This window comes from Cataglyphis hispanica, chromosome 17 (genome assembly GCF_021464435.1).
Source record: "Cataglyphis hispanica isolate Lineage 1 chromosome 17, ULB_Chis1_1.0, whole genome shotgun sequence".
NCBI classification, from domain to species: Eukaryota; Metazoa; Arthropoda; class Insecta; order Hymenoptera; family Formicidae; genus Cataglyphis; species Cataglyphis hispanica.
The window spans coordinates 5474613-5496604 of NC_065970.1; the positions used below are offsets into that span (position 1 = coordinate 5474613).

The following is a 21992-nucleotide window of genomic DNA, read 5'->3' on the forward strand; positions in this document are numbered from 1 at the left end:
ATAGATGCTTCGCACGTCACATAGCGGTAAACAAATGAACCACCAATTGAATACTACATATTTTTTTGTAAAGTTTTTGAAATGTTACGCGCAGTAACATTTCTCATGAAATATTAAATAAATGATATTTTTGAATCTATAAAAATATGCACATCAATTATTAATATTACACAATTTTTCATAGTTTTGTAATATTTTCAGCATACGCGAAAAGTGAAATGATTGCGCGTAAGTTCGCTGAAATATTAAAATAAGATTCTATTAATTTTCCAACAATATTATAAAGATTTTATTGTAAAGTAAGTGGTAAATATCAGTAATGTGATCATTAAAATGTGTAAGTTTGTAACCTCCCTATAATTTTATTGCAATGTTCAATGCTGTGAGGGACACATTCCTCAGATATAAATGTTCAAAAAAGTTAAAATCATCCGTGGTCTACTTAAAAAAAAATATATACAATGTATACAATATATAGATCTTATATTTTCAAAAATACGCTAATAAAGAGCTCGTTTTATTGGATTTTATGGATTTTTTGTGAAATTCCATATACATTAAAACAAAAGTTTGAACTATTCAATTGGTGAAAGAACGATTGAAAATAGTGATTAATCGATTTTTGCCAATGTATGTTTAACATAAATAATATTCATATTTAAATTTATATTAAAATTTAAATAATATTTTTTGTAAGAGTTTCTTAATAAAAATAATATTCGGAGGTTTGTAGCATGTTATATGAATATTAATATAACATTACGTGCAATATTTCTAGAGAATCTTAAGAATATATTAATGAAATGAGTTTGAACAAATATTTTAATGTCGTTGGGAGATTAATGATAGGTTTGTTAATCGGCGTAGAATGTTATCATTTTATGTACAATTTAAAGTGACTGCAATAATCTTATAACTAATTATATAGAATTATTATAGATGTTTTACTACAAAAATTAAAAACTAAACTATCATTTATAAATTCATTAAATTAATACTATTTTCTTTTTTTTGTATGCGTATCAATTGTATCAAGAAATCTATTTCATAAAATCAAAAATATATTAGTTGTTTTTAATGTAATTATTTAGGCAATTGGATATATTTATTTATTTATCTATTTTTGTGCGTAAAAAAACAACTAAAAATATATTTTTGATTTTATAAAATATAAACCAATTATATAATTCAGAAATCTGTAATTTTAATTTATAAATTAAGAATTTTCTTGTTTGTTAAATTGATGATATATATTATGTGGATTTTGTAAAATATTTTGATATCAAACATATCTTTTATCTTAGTATAAAAATTTTGCCGATTATTAAAGTTTAGTAAAATTTTTAATAAATTTTAATTGTTTATAAATTAATATATATATAATATTATTAAATTTTAAATATTTTCTCAAAACAGCTGAGAATTTTAAATAACGGTTAAATAAAAATTAAATTTTATTTTGTTAGAAATATATGTGTATAAATCTATCATACATCCATAACAAATGTCTAATGGACATCTATGATGGATTTATAGACGACATCTACCGTGGAGATAATATGAATTTCTATTAGAAATCTATACAATATCCACTGTGGAAATAGATGTCGTATGGAGCTATGGAGGCTATATGGACCTCCAATGGATGCCATATTCCGTGTGGGTAAGCTTTTTATGAAAATTAATTACAATAAAAAAATAATTTTTTGGCTTTAAAATCTTGAAAAACGTTATTTTCGCACAAAAATATCGCATGATGAAATTATATTTGAAATATGGTTGGCTACATCAGTGGTGCTTTCTCCATATTTAGATCTAAAAAGAAAGATATGAATTTTAATTGAACAAGTGAGTGTAAAAAATAAATTGTTAATTGCAATAATAAAATTAAATACATTAATGTTTTCAGAACAATGTATGGTCAAATTACAGAAATTATTAATTATTAATTAAATATGTACCCTTGAATTATTCGCTTATGATGCATCGTTTTAGTAAAAATCGTAATAGAATAAATTTTAATTTTTAATATTTATCTCAATTGTCAAAGAATTAAATACCATTCAACGTACCTTTTCATCCAATATTGCATTCTTCCAACAATTGTAACTTTTCATCGTTGCATTCTCCCAACAATTGTACATTTTCATCGTTGCATCCTCCCGATGATTGTATCTTTTCATCATTGCATCCTCCAAACGATTGATTGCTCTATATATTTAAATTGTAATAATACATTTATTAATTTATCAATTTTAAGATTTAATAGCAGAAATTAAACAACACTTTTGAATGACTGAGATCTAACGTGCAGCTTCCTTGACGTTGAGAAATTTAAAATGTCACGTGACATATACTTCAGTGAAACATGTTCAATAATAACTTTCGTAACTTTCATAAATTATAAACAAATTACGTTTTTGTTTTCGAGTTTATTCCAAATATTATTATTTATCTGAATATGCAAAAAATATATTGTAGTTACAAAAATATATAATGTTATTATAAAGTCTAAATCTATTTATAATATACTTAAAAATTGTACAACACCTCCGAATTAATGCAGCCCCTTTTCTAATGCAGGTTTTATACATTACAACGACTGTATTTCAGGAAATTCTGGATCCCAAAATTCTCTAAAAAAAAAATTACATTTTATATAATAACATTTTATACACTTTTATATAATATATCACAAAAGTGATGAAAAATTATAATATAATATTATAAATATACCTTCTGGTGTTTTAGGACTCTCGTACTTATGCCGCGAGCATTGATTCTTTCGCTTCTGCAATTCGTCTTTTGACAGCGATAAATTCTTGTAATACTAATGTAAAAGATCACATACAGAATGAGAAAAATTAATACTTGTGAAGAAAATATTTCCAACCAGTCAATTTTGCTCCGTCAGTTTTGTGTCGCATATTAATCTGCTCTGGCTCCTTGTTATACTTATGATTGAAATTACAAACCGGGAAAAAAGAGTTTCCAAAATTGTAATATATTTACACAGTTGAAATATTGATAGCAAAATATTCTACATTTTTTTATACCCGATTTTGTATAATTTTAATATAAAAGTTGTCATCAAGCTTTAGAAAACTGAGCAGATTAAGATCAATATATTAATTAGATTTGAAAACAAAATAATAAAAAAAAAGAAAAAAACAAGAGTAAAAAAACAAGAAACCAAAAAAAAACACAAAAGTAAAATAAAGTTAATTCCTGAAATTAAAAGCGTGTTTCTGTAAAAAAAAAAACTACAATTATATAAAAAATAATAATAAAAAAAACATTTTCTTTCTTATAATATAAATTTAAAAAGTTCTATTTTATTGCTTAAAATGTAGATTAATAAATATTTATTTAAGTGCACATAATTTTTATTTATATTTGTAACATTAATATGATTTTTGTCTTTATAATGAAGAAAAGAATATTACAAATTTATAATATAAAAATATCATAAAAAGATCGTAATTGAAAGTTAATAATAAATAAGAACAAGTGGGGCTCAGTATTTGAAGCACAAATTGATACAAAATAAGTCAGATAATTTCATTTATCCAAAAAATTCTACTAATACAAAAAACATTAACTATAATTTAATTACTTATAAGAATTTTTTTTACTTATAAGAATTTAATTACTTATAAGAAGCATAAAAAAATAATTCAATAACACTATGTATTTTGATGAAAATATTTTGGGATATATGTACCTAAAATTTGTTGCAAACATTTTATGTTATACCTGTTTATTAGCATTTTCGTCAAACATCTTTTATTGTAAACGGCTATTTCGATAACTTTTTCAGTTTCACTGATAATACTTTTTTCAAAACCGGAAACATGAATGTCAATATATAAGTAATATAAGATATTATTAACGATTCTGATTATTATGTATATAATATATGTATACAATTTGAAAAATATAAACTTACGGAATTACTTTCTTGTGTACTTTTCGAAGACACCATATTATTAAGTGAATCAATTTTCATTTGAGGATGATGTATTATTACTCGAAGCCGTTATCATCAAGCGTTCCGGAATAGTAGGGAACCTTTTTAAAGTTTCTAATCACTTTTCGATATCATCTTTCGAATCTGCAAAATAATAAAAATGCGTAATTAACGCATTTCATATCTGGGGGTATTTGGGATATTTAAAAAAAAAACTGCTGCTACAAGTTTTGTGGCAATCTTGCGATATACTCATATTATAAAAGTGGGTTTAATAAAGAGGTATATTATTTACATATTTTTGAAAAAAAAATAATTTTGTTAAAAAATGTGCATTACTCCTAATAACTTAATTATACCTGAGCACATTTTTTTGTTCACCTCCACGCGATACTTAATATTGTTTTTATGTGTGCTTATTGAAAAATTTCGCATTTTAGAGTTACACACAATTATTTTTTTTCCTCTGTTAGGACCTTCAAGGAGTTTCACATACGCGTACATTTGTTCTTTTGTTATAAAAAATTTTATTCTTACAAAGAAAACTGTGAAATGTGAATATTGTAACGATCGACCAGATATAACGAGATTAAGTAATTTCCAGACAAAATTTGCCTTAATTACATGCCGCAGAATGCTTTGTGCAACACATGTTCGCACTTCCCGCTTCGCTACACTGATCGTAGAGTGAGAGCCCTGATCCCCTATTACGCGATGGAAGTGACCAATGACCGGGTCCTGCGTTGGGTGGCATGAGGCTGCGCATGCTCGGTTGTCGCAACTCAAGCGCTCAATCAAAGCGAAGTAGTCGCTGCGTACATATGAAGTACGCAGACTGTCTAACCAAATAACCGTCATTCAAAAATAAAGGTTATGCGAGATAAAGATTAGTGTTTATAACATGGACTTGAAGGACGGAGCATAATACTTGAAAAGCGAAGACGAGTAGAGGGAAATCAGCCATCTTGCTCAGTGATATTAATGCTGCTATCTAGTCAATAATAATTGTATTATTTCTTTCAAATTGCCAGAATCCAGGAGAACTCATTAACCATTAATCCTCATTAGTACTCAAAAATATCTTATTTTTGTAAACATAAAAAGATACATTTAAAAGATCGTGGCGCTTTAATATATCCATCTGAAAGCATCATTAAAATATGTAAAGAAACCAAAAAAGTTATTAGGTTTTATATAAAGGGAAAAAATGAAATTGTATCAAATAAATAGAATTATATATATATATATATATATAATATATTTATAGAATTTTAAATCATTCGAATGACCAAACATGTTTAACTAGTCATAGAATATATTTAGTAAAAAGTATTATTTTAAAATTTATTAAAACCCGTTATTTTTATGTTGCGAAAAAAACTGATACAAATATTAGTTATAGACATTTTTATAATAAATTAATATTATTTAAGGGACAATAAATAATTTATAAAACATTATTTGTATAATTTTAATATAATTTTAAAACGCGTTATTTTTATATTGCGAAAAAGTATACAAATATTTATAGTTATAGACATTTTTATAATAAATAATATTATTTAAGGACAAAAAAGGCAAAAATTAATTTATAAAACATTATTTTCAATTTTATTTTCAAAAGTTTTCATTACCAAAAAAGTTAAACAATTAATTCTGTTAAGTACTAACAGATAGCAGCGCTAACATCGCTGACCAAAATGGCTAAAAGTCAAAATCTCCCTCCTCACTTAGGCCCCTCGCCTATAGTATATGTTTATGCTCCGTCCTTCAAGTCCGTGGTTTATAATATATATTATTGCAAATGTGCCTATAATGACAGTACAACATCGGATTATTGTCACAAGTATCATTGTTCGAAATATACACAACTTTTGCAATTTGCGCCTTTCTTCGCTTTTGATGAGTTTTTATTTTCCATTTTTGTCTTGCTTTTTTCAACAAAATTTAAATGCAGTGCGACAGGAACACGTTGTTGAATTTTGTTCATGATTGAACTATGTAAAAAAATTAATGAGTACATAATGTATATATAATACTAGATTAAATATTTTATAACTGCACATCACAGACGAAAGATATAACAGACAGTAACGAGAATACCCGAACATGGAAAAACGTAAAAAGATAAAACGATATAAAATAGGTTTATACAAGAATTACAAAAAATCATACAAATACAATGTATCTCCATGCACATCAGCAATATGGAAAACTCTTGCCATAGCTCGATATTGTAATATTGAAGGTGAGTAAATAATGTCATAATCTGCACATAATGAATTGTACATTAATATGATTTTATTTGTTTGTAAAACGCAGTTTTTTTGAAAATGAAAACAATACAATATCTTATATAATAACTTATCGGTTATAATCCAGTAAACAAAATGTGCGCAATGAACAGATTGAAAACAAATTCTTTTATTAATAATCGTAAACAAATTTATGTTACAAAAAAATGTTTTCCCAGAAGAATGGATACTTTTGTAAATAAATAATATAATTGTTTCATTATTCAGTAATAATGTTATAGGATTGCACATATTGTAAGTCGTAACACATGTTCTTCGTATAAGAAATAATTTTTGCACCGGAATAATATCTTATTCATCAATTCTTAAAAAGTAGCAAATTTAGTCAATCGAGAAGAAGAAAAAAAGCCAAACAGAAAATATATCTATAATAATACAAATTTTTAAAATTAGAAATAATTGATAATATAATCATTATCACATAGAATGTATTAGATATTACAGCAAGAACAGATATTAGCAGTAATTGAAAAAATTTAAAACATTAAAATATTTTTGGCTTTGAATAATAATTAAAGGAGAAAAGAAATTGCCATAAGAGTCTCATGCGAATGTTAGTGCGGAATATAGTTTCTTACAAAAATTAACCACTATATCATACCGTTACATTAGTGATGTATGAATTGCAGCATCTCACGATTAACATCAACAACGCATACGTTTCAACTTTTGCAGTAATTTGTTATGCATTGTTCGAATATTTGACTTGTTTGATTCCCATATAAATATTATTTATAAATGACATTTTGTCCCTTTGTCAAATTATATGTGTTTTTATTGAAAAATATTTTAACGACTGAAGATATTATACATGTTGTTACTTTATTTCAATAAATATGTAATTAATTGATAATTTTTTATTCCTGTATATAATATGTTGTGAATTGTATGCCATTTAACTACTTATGAATTTGAATTATAATAGAAGTATACATAAACTAATAACACATTTCTATAAACAGTCTAAAAAACCAATAAAACGAAGAAAATTATTCGGCCATAGTTTAAAAACAAAACGGTTTTTTTGCTATACGACTTTAACGCATCGAAAACTGCTTAAAATTTTAAAAATGTTATTTATTGAATATCATTAATAAAATCATATTGTTGTGCCTCGCGGGGAAACACTGGATTTTTCGGAATTCACCACTAAGGCTTGGAAGTCGAGAACCGGGTTGGGAGCCGTCTAATTGGAAAACGATATGTTTTTTTGAATAAACTATTTTATTCCTCAATATTGAGTCGCTTCCTTTTGCCTGTCGTTCCCCTTCACAGCTGTGCGTATCACAGTATAGAGTTACGTCGGCGCGAGCCTGATATCACGGTCAGGGTCGCGAGATCAGTTGTGACTTCGAATAACAATTCGTGTCGCGGCTAGACTAGCGATTCCTCGAGTTGGGTTGATCGCGGTAACTGTTCTGATATCAATCGTTAATAATGACTGTCCGCCGCGTATTTACGGTGATATTTTTTATTGTCTCCTGTTTGGTTGATTTTTTGGAGGGGATCCCTTAGCGACATGACCATATATAGTTGTGTCGCTCATTTCGAATGGTTACGCCAGAATGCAAGCTAAGATCGTTCGATCGAAATTCCTTGCATTTCCGGTGGTTCGACCCTTTTCGCAATCGCTTAGCCTTGGCTTAGCCGTGGCTAGCTTCGTCAGCGTTTCATACAGCGCTGGTAACATTAAACGCCTTTCGCGATATCTCGCTAACTCGTGTTAAAAAATATTTCTTTAAACTATTTAATATTAATAATAATTTAGTTATAGCTATTTGAGCTATGACAATATCAAAAAATATTTGTTATATCAAAAAATATTTGTTATATGAAGTAATTGTAGGAAACATTTTTTCTTAAAATTATCTAGTTTTCGAAAAAATTGAAATCGTAAAAATATTGAATATATTGCATTTGTTTATAACAATTATTATAAATTGTAAAAAATTGTTAAAAATTACAGTGAATAATTTATTAAAAATGCATATTGTGTTGTTACCTTGCGTAATTTTTCTTTGTTTATATAGCGTACGTTTTCATTAAAATGTAGAAAAAATGTGTACATTATTAAACGTTAACAATTATAAAAAACATTATTTTTGTTATAAATAAATAAAGTATACTTAGAAATTAATAGAATTAATAGAAGAAATTAATAAAATATTTGGATACTTATAATATATCAAAAAGTTAAGAAAATATTACATATGAACTTCTGCAATATTTACCTTATTTCTGAAATGGACTTGGGTTGGATGGATTTACTCTACATTACAATTCAAAATTATATAATTTTTATACAGATAATACTGGAGTCTATAAAGACATCAGAAATGCTGCTTATATTAAAAACGATTGCAATAACTCTGCCGAACAACTTGGGAATTGCAGTGGGAGATCTGATAATGTTGCGAATAACATTACCATACATTCCTCATGTACGATAAAGACAGCAAAAAATGAAGAAGATAATGATGACACAATTAATAGTAATAATAAATTTAACAATAGTGACGTGGGTTGCATTGATGATGAAAATGAAAAAAAATACGAAGAAAGTATGGATAATAGAATAACGGATGTGACGACAACAAAACTGTGACGACAACAAAAGTAAAACGAGGAAAAAAGCAGCAGAAGATGACGAAGATAATTATACTATCGGAAGCGATGTGGATGACAATTATGAACGTATTGAGGAGCAAACGAGTGAAGAAGACATCACATTCAATGATACTGTATTATTTTCAGAATCCAATTTGACAATACGAGATATATTGATATTAGTCGCATTTTCACTCCATTTAAGCTGTCAGACGTTGGAAAATCTGCGCTTATAAACATGAAATTATTGGCCGGACCAAAATTCGAAAAAATTAATATTTTTAAATACACTTTAGGTAAAGCATTTGATCCACCAGACGATAAAATAGTTTATCATTATTTCTGTGACAAGTGTCATACCAAAATTATGTATTTGACGTCGAGAAATAAATTTATAAAACAATCAATAACGTGTGACTCTTGTCGAGAAAAACTTGTAATTTCATTGACATCCAATAATTACTTCATGTCAATTGATATAAGATATCAATTAGAAATGCTATTTTTTCACGAAGCAAACAAAGCTGAGATGCTCGATTTTATTTCATCAAAAAGTAATTGTCATGCCAATAACTTTAATATTATAACAGATATTTACGACAGTGAAATTTATAGAAATATTTCAAAAAATGTTAATTTGATAGTAACATTCAATTACAGTACTGATGGCGCTCTTTTAACTAAAAGTGGGAAACGAGAATTTTGTTCCACTACAAATAATTTTAAATTGTTTACCACCTAAGAGTAGATTTAAATACGTTCTTTTAACCGGGCTACTAATGTGCACTCATGAACCGAATAGTAAATTACTGGATTTGTATTTTTTTAAATTTAATGATCAAATTTCTTACCTTTACAATAACGGTATTATTATTCGTAGTTTTGATAATAAAAGTTCTTGTGAAATTCTGCCCCTTAGCGTGTTCCGTTGACTATGTTTGCCGCCCAATCATGCAAAATAGAGTGCAGTTTAATGGAAGATATGACTGCAGGTGCTACCACCCTAGAGAATACATCGCAGAAATACATGGAATAAGATATCCCATACGTGAACATGATCCACCTTTACGGACTGCTGATAGTCATCGCAAGAATGTTCAACTTGTGCGTAATTTAAAGAAAAGCAGTGAAATGAGGTACGAGGTGATATCTCAGTATCTCAAATTCCACAAATTGACATGGTTTGGTCATTTGCTTATGAATACATGCATGGTATTCTCTGTGGTGTAAGCAAATACATTTGGAATCAGTGGACTGCTTCGGATTCTAAGTTGTGTGTTAAATTGAATAAAATCGAACAAGATACTATTAACAAACGCTTGAGTTTAATAAAACCGACTCAAGATATTCATAGACTTCCGGAATCTTTGCATAATCGGGCAAAGTGGAAGGCATCAGCGGAAAAGTCATGGCTATTGTATTATAGTTTGCCATGCCTTAACGGCGTTTTAAATCAGGATGCATTTCCACTATTCCTTATTACTTGTAAATAGTTTGTACGTATTGTTAAAAACTGAAATAACTGCAAATGAATTAAAACAATGTGAATACGATTTATTGAAGTTTGTAGGTTATTTCGAAGTGTACTAAGGACGACAAAAAATGACTTTTAATGTGCATACTTTATTGCATATAGTGCAATCAGTAAAAAAGGGTCCTTTGTGGTCAACTTCTACATTTCTTTTGAGAGTATATATACAAATTAAATGTATGAATGGTCCAAACAGAATTGACCAGCAAATGTCGAAAAAGTCCTTAGAGATATTGTACTTTCTAACGGATAATATAGATTACTGTGATGTATCTATGCGTGACTAATGCACAAATTTATTTAAATATAAACATTTATCAGAATCCTACACGTATGATGACAACAATGTCGTTTTCATTGGTAAATGTTATATATAAAATAAATATATAAAATAAAACGCGATGATAAAATGTATAAAGGATATAAAAAATGCATCGTTAGAGATGTTGTATTTCACAGCTAGAAGTATCGCAAAGCGAAAAGAACGAATGATTCAATTACATTCAGACGAATATGGTCAAATAATACACATTCTATTAAATAATAAATGCCATATGCAAATATCAAAAATTACAATTAGTTCCAACAAATCGTTTAATGTGTCGTACATGAATAGGATAGAATTAGAAGATATGGAGAAATGGTTTAAAGCTTTACAATTAAAAAACTACAAACCAATAAAATTAGCTGCCGTTTGTTTTATTCACTTTAAAGATGCGGATTATCAATTAAATCATATAAATCGCAAGTTAAAAAGAGATACTGTTCCATACGTACGTATACCCTGCCGAAAATGGTCAATTAAAACAGATTAAAACATAATCTATTTTAATCGGTTTTAATCGATTTTAATCGGTTCAATTCGCGTTCGAATTAAAAAATAATCGATTTTAATTCCGAATGAATTATAATCGAGTTTAATATCGCTTTCGTGGATTATTTCTAATCCGAAATCATTACATTCTAATCTATATTATTATCAATCCAAATAAACACGAATAATCGGATGGATATATAATCCAAAATGATCCGCCTAAATCGTATATTTGTTTTTAACAGCTGCGAGTCCATTTCAATTAGAAAAACACCGATTTAATAAAATCAGTTGTAATCCATCTGAATCCAATTTATTAGAAAAAATAACATTAATCCATTTTAAAACGAAATTCAGCGATTGCACGTATGCAATCCGTTGTAATAATATTCAATTTTTAGTAATTTAGTTGATTGCAATCCGGTTTAATCCGAAATTTACCGATTTCGAGGATAAAAATTAAATCGATTTGAATGCAATAAGAATCCAATTTTGTCTGTGATAAGCAACATTTGTTTTAATTTGAAATATTCGATTTTTCGGATGAAAATGAAATCGGATTTAATGCAATTAAATCAAATTTTTGTCATGAATATTCGACTGTTTATATAAATAAAAAAGCAAAATTGTATTTATTACAAAGTTTTATTTATTATTGAATTTCAAATATACTCGGAGATTTGCATAAATATCTACATATCCTACATCTATGTGAATAACTTTGCTTTTAACATCGCTTATGGGAACTATTGAGCTGTGTATATAATCTCCTGACTCCAAAAATACTTTATGAAAAAATATTTTGTTATAATGTTTTGAAAAGGTTTTGACGCCAACTACACCTTAAAATGACCCCTAAATTTGACTCCAAGGTCGGGGTCAAGGTCAGTCACCATTAGTCAGATATCCCCCTCGGAATCCTACAACTTTTGTATAAAACATTTTTTTTCATCCTGCTTACTTTATGAGATATTTGCGTATATTGATTAAAATGACTCGCCCTGTATATGGTATAATCTGGAATCAAAGATAGCGAGAAATTTAATATTTAATCATGCTCCGTGCAAAAGAACCGCTCCACATTATAAGGGAAAATCTCTCCGATGACGATAGTTACATTTTGCAACGTGAGTTATATTCTTTTTATTTTAAAACACACCTTAAATGGCCTTATCGATATGTTAAATATTATATAATTTTTATTTTTTATTTTATATTTTTATTTTATTTTATTATACATATTTATTTCAAGTATTTATTGAAATAAAAGTATTGTAGAGTTAGCAAATTTAATTTTTTTTTCTTTTTACTATTAAAAATAACATATTATCAGTTACTAAAAATGTCAGCAGACTACGTATCCGTATTACTTGCTACTTGAGATTAACAATAATAAAATTAGAATGCAAATTATTATATAGATCTAATCAATAATTTAATATATATGACATTATATTGCAAAATTATATACACTAAATTATTTATAAACATATTATAGGATATAGAAAGAGGAATATTTATATTAGAAATACAGCATATTTTCTTCATGTATCATGTTTTTATATTAATCCTTGCATCAATTGTAGGAATGAAAAGATACAAACTAAACAATCATATACAATAACATTTATTATTTTTTACATACATACACAAATTAATTATTTTTTATTTTATCTGTCTGCTTCTGAAGCAATAAATCTCCTTTGGGTTTCAGTTTAAAATCAAGAATTTGTTGTTTTCTTTGTTTTTCTTCTTTCTGCAATTTAGCATGCCTCTCAACAGCATAATCTATCTCTCCTACTAATTTGATAATTCTTGCCTAAAAACAATAAAACATATATACAATAAGAATTAATAAAAATTTAATAAAAATCTCTATTTGCTTCACATACTGCATAATCACGTTGTCTATCTAAGCGTGCTTTTTGTCTTATTCCAAGAGGAGTAGGTTTTCCATCTTTAAATGTATAATCTGGTAAATTAGTTAATGGACTAAAAGCATTTGGATTGACTGTTAATCCACATCTAAAAGCAAATATAAATTAATATGTATTAATATCATAAAAATAACATTGAATTAATAGATATTAAAAATATAAATATAATTAAAAATATAAATTTAAAATATACTATATATAAGGTAATATTTAAATAACTTATTTTTATTTATTAATACTTTTTTAAACTGAATATTTTATGTAAATATAAATATAAATTTGGAAACAATTATTCTATATTGGATATTACACACAAAACAATATATATTGTATGACTTTCTATATGCTTAAACAAGTATAAGTAATTTTAGAAAACTCATACTTTTTCCTCCATCTCTGGTTCAAATATCGCATGCAAGATTGATGAAATCCATTAATCACAATATTATAATCTGCAATAAAAGTAATATTAAATATAAATATTAAATATAATAATGATGAGATATATCCTCATAAATTATACTATAAAAAATTTATTCTCATGAATATTACATGTCAAAATTGGCCAACAATAAGTATATACGAGAGTAGTCAAATGAACAAAAGAATTATAACATCATCATTGAGTGAATGAATAAATTTTTTTTCTGATAATACTAACTTAAATGTCGCTCTACGCGAAGTATGGCTCCAACAATAATCATATTCAATGATAGCATTTAACTTCCTACTTTTAATTTAGGTTATATATCAAGCATGGACTCCGTAATATAGGCTGTGTTCCTATATTCACTCCCAGCTGTTAGTACTGAAAATCTATAGCGTATGCACATAACGTGTATATCGGATGATATCTGAACGCAGCCATATAGCATTTTCGAATAAATGGGTTAACTTGAATCTACAATATATGTAGTAATGGATTAACATGAATCTACAATATATGTAGTAAGCGTCAACCCATAAAAAATTGATTAATTATAGTGTGAGAAGAATAATAATTGTTATCGATAATTTTCTTTGGCTTATTACACCTATTGTAGATCTGGCCTTAATTTAAGGCGGATCAATTAATCATCATATTTTGTTATGAATTTAAATCTTTTATTGGCAGAGTTAATGCAATGATGTCATTAATCGCTCTCTGGGATCGATCACTTTTTCCCTAGGGCAAAACTGTGAAAAGTGGAAAGTTTCATTTAATTGATTAAATGACATTAAATTGATTAAATGACATTATATAATCGACTCCCTGATTTCAATATTCATTGCCTTACTGAAAAATCTTTAATTTACGTTACATACTCGTACTGTGTTACAATTCCGCTGGATGGGTACACAGCACTCTAATGGCCTTCATACACTGCATGGATGCGATTAGAGATATTCCATGAGAGCTTTGCTTTTTCGGAGAAGCAGAGCTCTCATTAGGCTTTTTTGGAAAAGCAGAGCTTTTTATTTTAATTCGTCTAGTTATTGTTTTATCAAAAACATAAATCTTTTATGTAATTGCTTCAAGAACAATATAATAAACATTTTATTGAAAATTTATTTTTTTATTATTGACAAAGATTTGCAAAGATTTATTTACCTACAGTAGCGCGTGGCAAATTTTGTTCAAGTAATATATATATATATATATATATATATATATATATATATATATATATATATGATACCTTAAAGGATTTAACACATATATATATATATATATATATATATATATATATAATTGACTCTTAAAGGATTTAACATATATATATATATATATATATATATATATATATATATATATATGTTAAATCCTTTAAGGGTCAATTTCACCACCTTCGGTTAAGTTAACCGACGGTTAAAATCAGCAGAGTGGCAACAGAAAATAGAGGTGAAAACCAAGCATTCTTACCATTTCTGTTGCTACCCTGCCGTCGGTTAATCTAACCGAAGGTGGTAAAATTGGCCCTCAATCATAAGAACATCGGTTGGGGATATCATTTATTAATTAAATATCTCGTCGGCGTTTTTGATAATAAAACAATAATAGGATGAACTAAAATAATCATATAAGTTAAAAATAATTCATATGTATAATTCTATCGATACTCAAACGGCTAGTAATGTCAACATTCTTCAATTATCTCCGAGATTCACTGGCCCATTTACAAAAATTTACCCACAGACTGACTGTCTTTAATAGTCGTTGCTTCAATATATATGTTTTCCATGCATATATTCATAATTTTTTATTTATTAATTATAAACGGAGAATTTGTAACTATAATAAAATAAAATGTCAATAATGTGATAATTAATTAATAATTAATAATTAATAAAATAATAATATAATTAATTAATAACTTATAATTAATTTGTGAAATATCCTGCATTTCTATAATTAAATATCACAAATTTCATTTTTTGTTGATAAAAAATTATTAGACTAGAAAATTATTTTTGCTTTTTTATAGAAGAAGTTTTGATTGTTTCTCAAGAAATTTTTTTTTTCAAATTTCAATGTATTCAGAATGTTCTAAAACATCAAAAAACCTCATTTTTACAAAATATCTGTATGTATGTATGTATGTGCACAGAAAGGACTGGTGCGTGATTGCTAACTTCCGCAAATTTTAAGATATCGGTCTAAATATTTTTACATCAATAAAATATCATTAAAGGATGATTGGTATTTAATTTGATAAGAATTGGTGAGTTTATTTTTTATAAAATTTTAAATTTTTCAATAAATGTTTGGTGCACGTCCTAGCTTTCACAAATTTTGAGATATTGGGCTAAATATTTTTATACGAATAGAATATCATTAAAAATGGTTGATATTGAATTTGATGAGAATTGGTGAAAGGATTCATATTTTATGAAATTTTGAATTTTTCTAAAAAAGATGTGATTGCTCTAACTTCCGCAAATTTTGAAATATCGGGTTAAATATTTTTACATTAAACATTTTTACTGATTATTATAAAGAGAAGAAAATAAAATTATGAGGAAACAATGTGCAAGTTTCTAATTTGCACAATTTTTTTATTTTTATTATGATTGTATGTGCTTGTTTATTAACTCGATTCCGCTGATGTATTTTTCTTAATATTTCATTAAAAGCGGTAAACGCGGTAGCAGAATCAAATTTTAGCCAATCTTGAATTAATTTTTACATTTAAAATATGTTGCAGAAAAGCAAATTCTATTGTTCACCAGTTTATTATATATATTATTTTATTTGTATTAAAATATTATTCGTAATATATTATTCGTAATATATTATTCGTAAAATATTATTCGTAATATTATTTGTTATACATATACAATAATATAGAATAAATTTTGAAATAAGGCAAATATATTTCTACAAAATATAAAAATTCTAGAAATAATTCTACAACTTTACACGCGTAAATTATGCAAAAATTACAATTTTTTTTAATGTAACCACAACTTTTTATTTCTATGTAATTTTTATGTCAAAATTACGCGACTTGAACTATATTTGTAATTTTTCATAAGTTTACGTAGAAAGTTGTAAATAGTTTTAATTTTTATGTTAAATTTAGAACCTATTACATCGCTTATAAAAATATTCGTAGATTGTAAAAACTTATAAAAAATTGTAAATATTTTTTACAAAATTCACTGTATCTTATTATAACTTATTATGATTTTCTACAATTTTTTATAAATTTGTAGAAAGTTGAGTTAAAATTTTTAATTTTTTATATAAATATATGTAAATTATAAAACTATTTCCACCAGAGTAATATGTATATATAAACAAATACATAAAGAGTAATTATATATTTATTTATGTATAATACATTAAAAAAAATATTAAATTGACATTATAGAAATTATAATCTTCTTTTATTAAATCTCTTATTATATATAATCTTATTATATTATAATAATAAATCTGTTGTCAAATAATTGCAACAATTAAGTTTGTATACCTGGAACCCGATACAAAAACTCCCCATCGTCATCATAATAACAGTCGCTAATTCGATATGTCATACCACATTTGTAGAGATTTTTTGATATCTTTATTGGCTTAGCATAGTCACATTCTGTATCTATCTTTTTATTCCACACTTTAATATTTGTATCTATCAAATTATCATCTGCCATAACAATATTGTCATCTTTATTTTCCAAAACTATAGAAATGCTTTCATTAGATTTCTGTATAATTTTTAATGTATCTTTTTCCATGTTATTTATTGCATCGGATGCAAGTTGCATCTCTTGACTAGCTTCCATCTGTTTTCTGTATAAGTTTAATAGTGTGATATCTTCTTTTGAAGACTCTTTTTGTATATCCTCCAGCTTCGCTTTTACAAATTCATCAAATGTAAGTAGCTTCTTGTTATTCTTTTTCTTATTTAATGACAATATATTATGTTTCTCTGAATCTGTATGCGAGTTTAATGTAAAATACTGTTTCTCATTTAATGCAAATTTCTCTGAATTTTTAACAATAAAATCACTCTCAGTCTTGTTATCTGCAATCGATAAATTCTGATTTTTATTAGAGTGTGCAAACGTATCTTCTACTTTGTGTGAATTATTTTTTTGTGATAATAATTTTTGATCTTGTTTTTTATCTACGTAAGATTGTATAATATTAGAGAACAATTGACTCTTTGGTTCCTTAAATTTTGGTGCAGGTGGAACAAACTGTTTGGCCAATGATTCTCTGTCCGTCATGACGATTTTTCTGCTCTTAAATTTCATTAGATGTTCATTGAGTCTGGCACTTACTGGAAGTTTTCCAGCGCGAAACTTCTTCCAATTTTCAACTACAACATCATCGTATTGCATGACTCTCTCCATTGATTTTGGCGACCAATTAACATGCAGAATTTTTTGTATTGTCTCTGGTAAAACAGGAAAACTCTCACTAAGTCTTTCTATTGTCCATTCTTCAGAATTGGATTCATATAATTTACGAATTAGTTGCCTTTCTGCAAATGTGAGAAAGCATGGTTCTTTCTCTTTAAAATATTTCCGATTAGTAATCTGTTGTTTAAGATGTTCTTTGTTTCTTCGCATTTCCCTAAAGAAAAACATTATATTTATACCTTATTATATGCATCCTATTACATATATATAACAAACTGTTCTTATAATATCTTATAATATTATAGATGTAGAAAAAATATATAGAATACTCTACATGTAGAAAATCATATTGAATTCCCTGATATAAAAATAATTTTACAATTTGTTTTTACAAAAAAGAACACTTTTCAACAATAAATTACAACTTTTTACAAATTTGTGAAAATTGTGGAAATTCAATAGTAAGTATTAAATTTTAGTAAATTATAATTAATATATTACAAACTTTTACAAATTTCTACAACTTTTTAAGAAATGTTTATGATGCTATAAGTTGTAAATCAAGTTAAAAATCATAACTATTCACAATATGCTGTAGAAATATCACAATTTTCTATATAAATTTATAAAAAATTACGAACTTATAAGCATGGCCCAAATAGTGTAGTTTGATTAAAGCGGGGCGCACACACTTTTGCATAAGCGCATAACAATAAACATAAAGAAATTGATTGGTCCACAAATATATGCATAAGGAAATGAACCAATCAATTTCCTTATGCTTATAGTTATGCAAAAGTGTGTGCGTCCCTCTTAAAAATTGTAGTTACATTATAAGAAACTGTAATTTTTTGCATAATTTTCACATGAAAAATTGTAAAATTATTTCCATCACAAGATTAATAATGAATAGTTATATTTTTTAAATATTTTTTAAATATTCTCCAAATAAAAAATTATAGTAAATCAAAAAATATAAATGCAAATATATATGATAGTTCTATATGAAAAATATATTGTAGCATAATAAATCTATACCTTTCGTATATTTTATGGCTTTCACCTACATTCATGAAATCTGCCTCAAATTCACTTAAATCTTCACTGTCAAAATGTTCAATATCAATATCTGATTCATTCTGTTTTATTATTTGCATTCTCGAACGAACACCAGCAAAAGGTTTGAAGTATTTCTTGCTAAACATTCTATGTAATATAATTGTCATTATTCTATTTTCATTCATCATGAAATTTGATGTACTTTCTACTCTTACATTCCTTTCTGTAACACAACTCAATACTTGAATTCAAGATTCATATACAAAAAAACAGACACACGCATCAAGCTTTTTATCTTCTTTTCTTTTATCTAAATAATGGCTGGTGAGAGGTTAGACTTCGAATGCGTTCCGTTTCACGCCTTGAGCGCATACATCGCCTGAAAATCTATAGTTCACATAATATATATTATAGATTTCCAAGCGATCTATGCGCTCTATGCGTGAAATGGAACGCAACCCTAGTCTTGAACATCTTCTTAAAGCCATTGCACGTTAAAAAATTTTAGTCGTAATCGTAAAGCCGTAAGTAAATCAACCAATCACAGTTCAAACATTCTTATTATGTTTAGAATGTTTGATTGTGATTGGTCAATTTTCTTACGGCCTTATGATTACGACTAAAATTTTTTAACGTACAATGGCCTTTGCTGTGTGCCTGATTAGGCTTTCCACTCGAATATGTATCCATAGTCCATACGCCAATTGGTTCGTCTTGAAACAAGATTCTTACTCATAGACTACGTTTACACGTCATCCCTAATTGGGTTTAATAACATCTATAGTTCTAAGGCTGACCAATCACAGTCATTCCATTCTTCAGAGGAAATTGTGATTGGCCAATTTTACAATTACGGACGTTATTAAACCCGATTGGGCCAATTTCACCACCTTTGGTTAAGTTAACCGAATGTTAAAATCAGCAAGGTGACAATTAAAATGATAAGAATGCCTGGTTTCCTTCACCTCTATTTTCAGTTGCCGCTCTGCTGATTTTAACCGTCGGTTAACTTAACCGAAGATGGTGAAATTGGCCCTAAGGGTGCTGTATAACAATACTCATAGATATAATATAGTATTAGATCGATCGTTAGTCTGTTACGTCTCAGCGACGCTCTTTCTCTCTCTATACCTCAGTTAGTGAGAAAAAAATTGCTCTCTACTTTTATAGGGCAACCTGCTTCCACCGGCTATACCCCAGGGACGCCGAGAGCTAGGACTAATCTAGTGGATCTAGGGGAATGATGTAGGCGCGGAACTAGTTGGTTACTAGGAAGTTTCACTAGGTATTTTAGGGATATGGATGCAACTAGGTATATGTAATTCGAAGGTTAATCAGGTTTAAAGAATAGAAATTTAATATTATAATAAAAGAAATATATCGATTATGTATCTAAATACCTAATATATTCATCTATGTTCAAATAATTTTCAGTTAATTGATATTTTAATTGAGAACTTAGATCACGAAAAGGAATTGTTAAATTATGTTGATAACTGCTCTTAACATGTGTTATATTTTGATATAGTTGGTTTAGTAATATAAATTCTGGCGTATACGTAAGTAGGCCAGTAGGGTCACTTATTAAATAGAGACCGTTATTAGTTAAGTTGATTTCATTATGAGGTTTCGTTCGTGAATGTTTTTGAATGTCTTTATGAAATCTATGTGAAAATTTCAGTCGATTTATAAGAGCTAGAGAGGAAAAAACTTTTTTACAAGATATTATACGAGGTTTTGATTTATTAGTAGAACATTTAAACTGAAATAGATTAGAAATGCTTTTGACGCGTTTCTTTATGCCGAATCTATGATTCCGTTTTTTACGGCAAGTCCGCTTGTATTGCGGGTGCACCATATGTAAGGGGCTTATTACTTAAGATATATATATATATAAATATATATTAATTAGAAACAGTACAACAGTTAGAGAATTAAGATTCGGAAAGGAATATTATAATAGAAATTAAGAGTAATTAATAAATCGTGGACATTAAATAATAGAGAGTTAGTTAGATCGAATTAATTTATTATGAGAATTGTCTAAGGAATAAGGTCTTTTATTTAATATCAATACTTGATTATATTATGACTCTAACTTTCTGATAGAAAGGGAAGGTTTAGAAAAGAGGTCGAATGTCGCCAGGGGCACCGTAATTAGCGCTCGACAACTAGGTTCAAGGATTGGGTCGTGTTCAGAGAATTAGATAATAAATTTGATTTCAATTTAATCTCCTGTTGTCATTTCTTGTGGGAGATTTTTAAATTGATAGGAAACGCCGCCAGGGCACCTCGATCAGCGCTCGGCAACTAGGTTTAAGGGTTATATAAAGAATTCAAGAAGAAAGGAGGAAGTCGCCAGGGGCACCATAAGCGCTCGGCAACGAGGTCAAAATTTAGGAAAAAGGGAGTCGCCAGGGGCACCATAAGCGCTCGGCAACGAGGTTTAAGGATTATATTCAGAATTTAGGAAGAAAGGAGGGAGTCGCCAGGGGCACCATAAGCGCTCGGCAACGATGGATTTTCGGGAAAAAGAGCAAAGTGTTGCAAGATTAAGTCAGGTTCAAATGACAACAGTAGTATATATTTTGCATGGAATTTATAAATCTTACTTAGTATTGATATTAGGGGTGTGTTTTAAATAATAGTAGGATAATAGATTAAAGTTGACTGACTGGAAACTGTCAGCCACATGCTAATGCTTGACAGAGGATTTCTTATTATTTAGAGGATGAAAAGATAATTAAATGATATTAGGGGTTGTCAGTTAATTCAAATAAAGTTTCTAATATTTATGGAAAGATGGGATTTATGGTAATTGTAAGTACTTACCGTGATGTGGCAGGAAAATCCTTCCTTCTGTTCAAGTTCTGGTCGTACTTTGTTAAGCCCTTCTCTCGTCCTTTAAGAC

General features: G+C 27.5%; 2 protein-coding genes and 2 pseudogenes across 3 annotated transcripts; 1 reads left to right on the forward strand and 3 right to left on the reverse strand.

Moving 5' to 3' along the window:
• Positions 1–2557: 2557 nt before the first annotated feature.
• On the reverse strand, positions 2558–4474 carry LOC126856066 (DNA endonuclease RBBP8-like; annotated as a pseudogene).
• A 1150-nt stretch (positions 4475–5624) lies between these two features.
• On the forward strand, positions 5625–11453 carry LOC126855963 (uncharacterized; annotated as a pseudogene).
• Positions 11454–12848: 1395 nt separating this feature from the next.
• LOC126856026 (39S ribosomal protein L52, mitochondrial) lies at positions 12849–14064 on the reverse strand. Its single transcript, XM_050604186.1, has 4 exons — positions 13836–14064; positions 13557–13626; positions 13130–13262; positions 12849–13056 (listed from the first exon to the last, which is right to left on the reverse strand). Exons 1-4 carry the CDS (start codon positions 13891–13893, stop codon positions 12892–12894), a joined length of 426 nt encoding a protein of 141 aa, XP_050460143.1. The 5' UTR covers positions 13894–14064; the 3' UTR covers positions 12849–12891.
• A 2899-nt stretch (positions 14065–16963) lies between these two features.
• LOC126855975 (uncharacterized) lies at positions 16964–19718 on the reverse strand. Of its 2 annotated transcripts, none has more exons than XM_050604118.1 (2): positions 19061–19718; positions 16964–18236 (listed from the first exon to the last, which is right to left on the reverse strand). In XM_050604118.1, exons 1-2 carry the CDS (start codon positions 19267–19269, stop codon positions 17117–17119), a joined length of 1329 nt encoding a protein of 442 aa, XP_050460075.1. In that variant the 5' UTR covers positions 19270–19718; the 3' UTR covers positions 16964–17116. The 2 variants fall into 2 exon arrangements, with proteins under 2 accessions (XP_050460075.1, XP_050460076.1); XM_050604119.1 differs by having other exon boundaries at positions 19090–19228.
• Positions 19719–21992: the final 2274 nt, after the last annotated feature.

Coding starts and splice junctions, on each gene's coding strand:
- LOC126856026 (XM_050604186.1), bottom strand. CDS start 13,893: ATGCTATCATTGAATATGATTATTGTTGGAGCCATACTTCGCGTAGAG. Junction 13,263..13,556: donor AACCAGAGATGGAGGAAAAA/GTATGAGTTTTC, acceptor ATTTGCTTTTAG/ATGTGGATTAACAGTCAATC. Junction 13,057..13,129: donor ATAGACAACGTGATTATGCA/GTATGTGAAGCA, acceptor TATTGTTTTTAG/GCAAGAATTATCAAATTAGT.
- LOC126855975 (XM_050604118.1), bottom strand. CDS start 19,269: ATGATGAATGAAAATAGAATAATGACAATTATATTACATAGAATGTTT. Junction 18,237..19,060: donor AGCCATAAAATATACGAAAG/GTATAGATTTAT, acceptor GTTTTTCTTTAG/GGAAATGCGAAGAAACAAAG.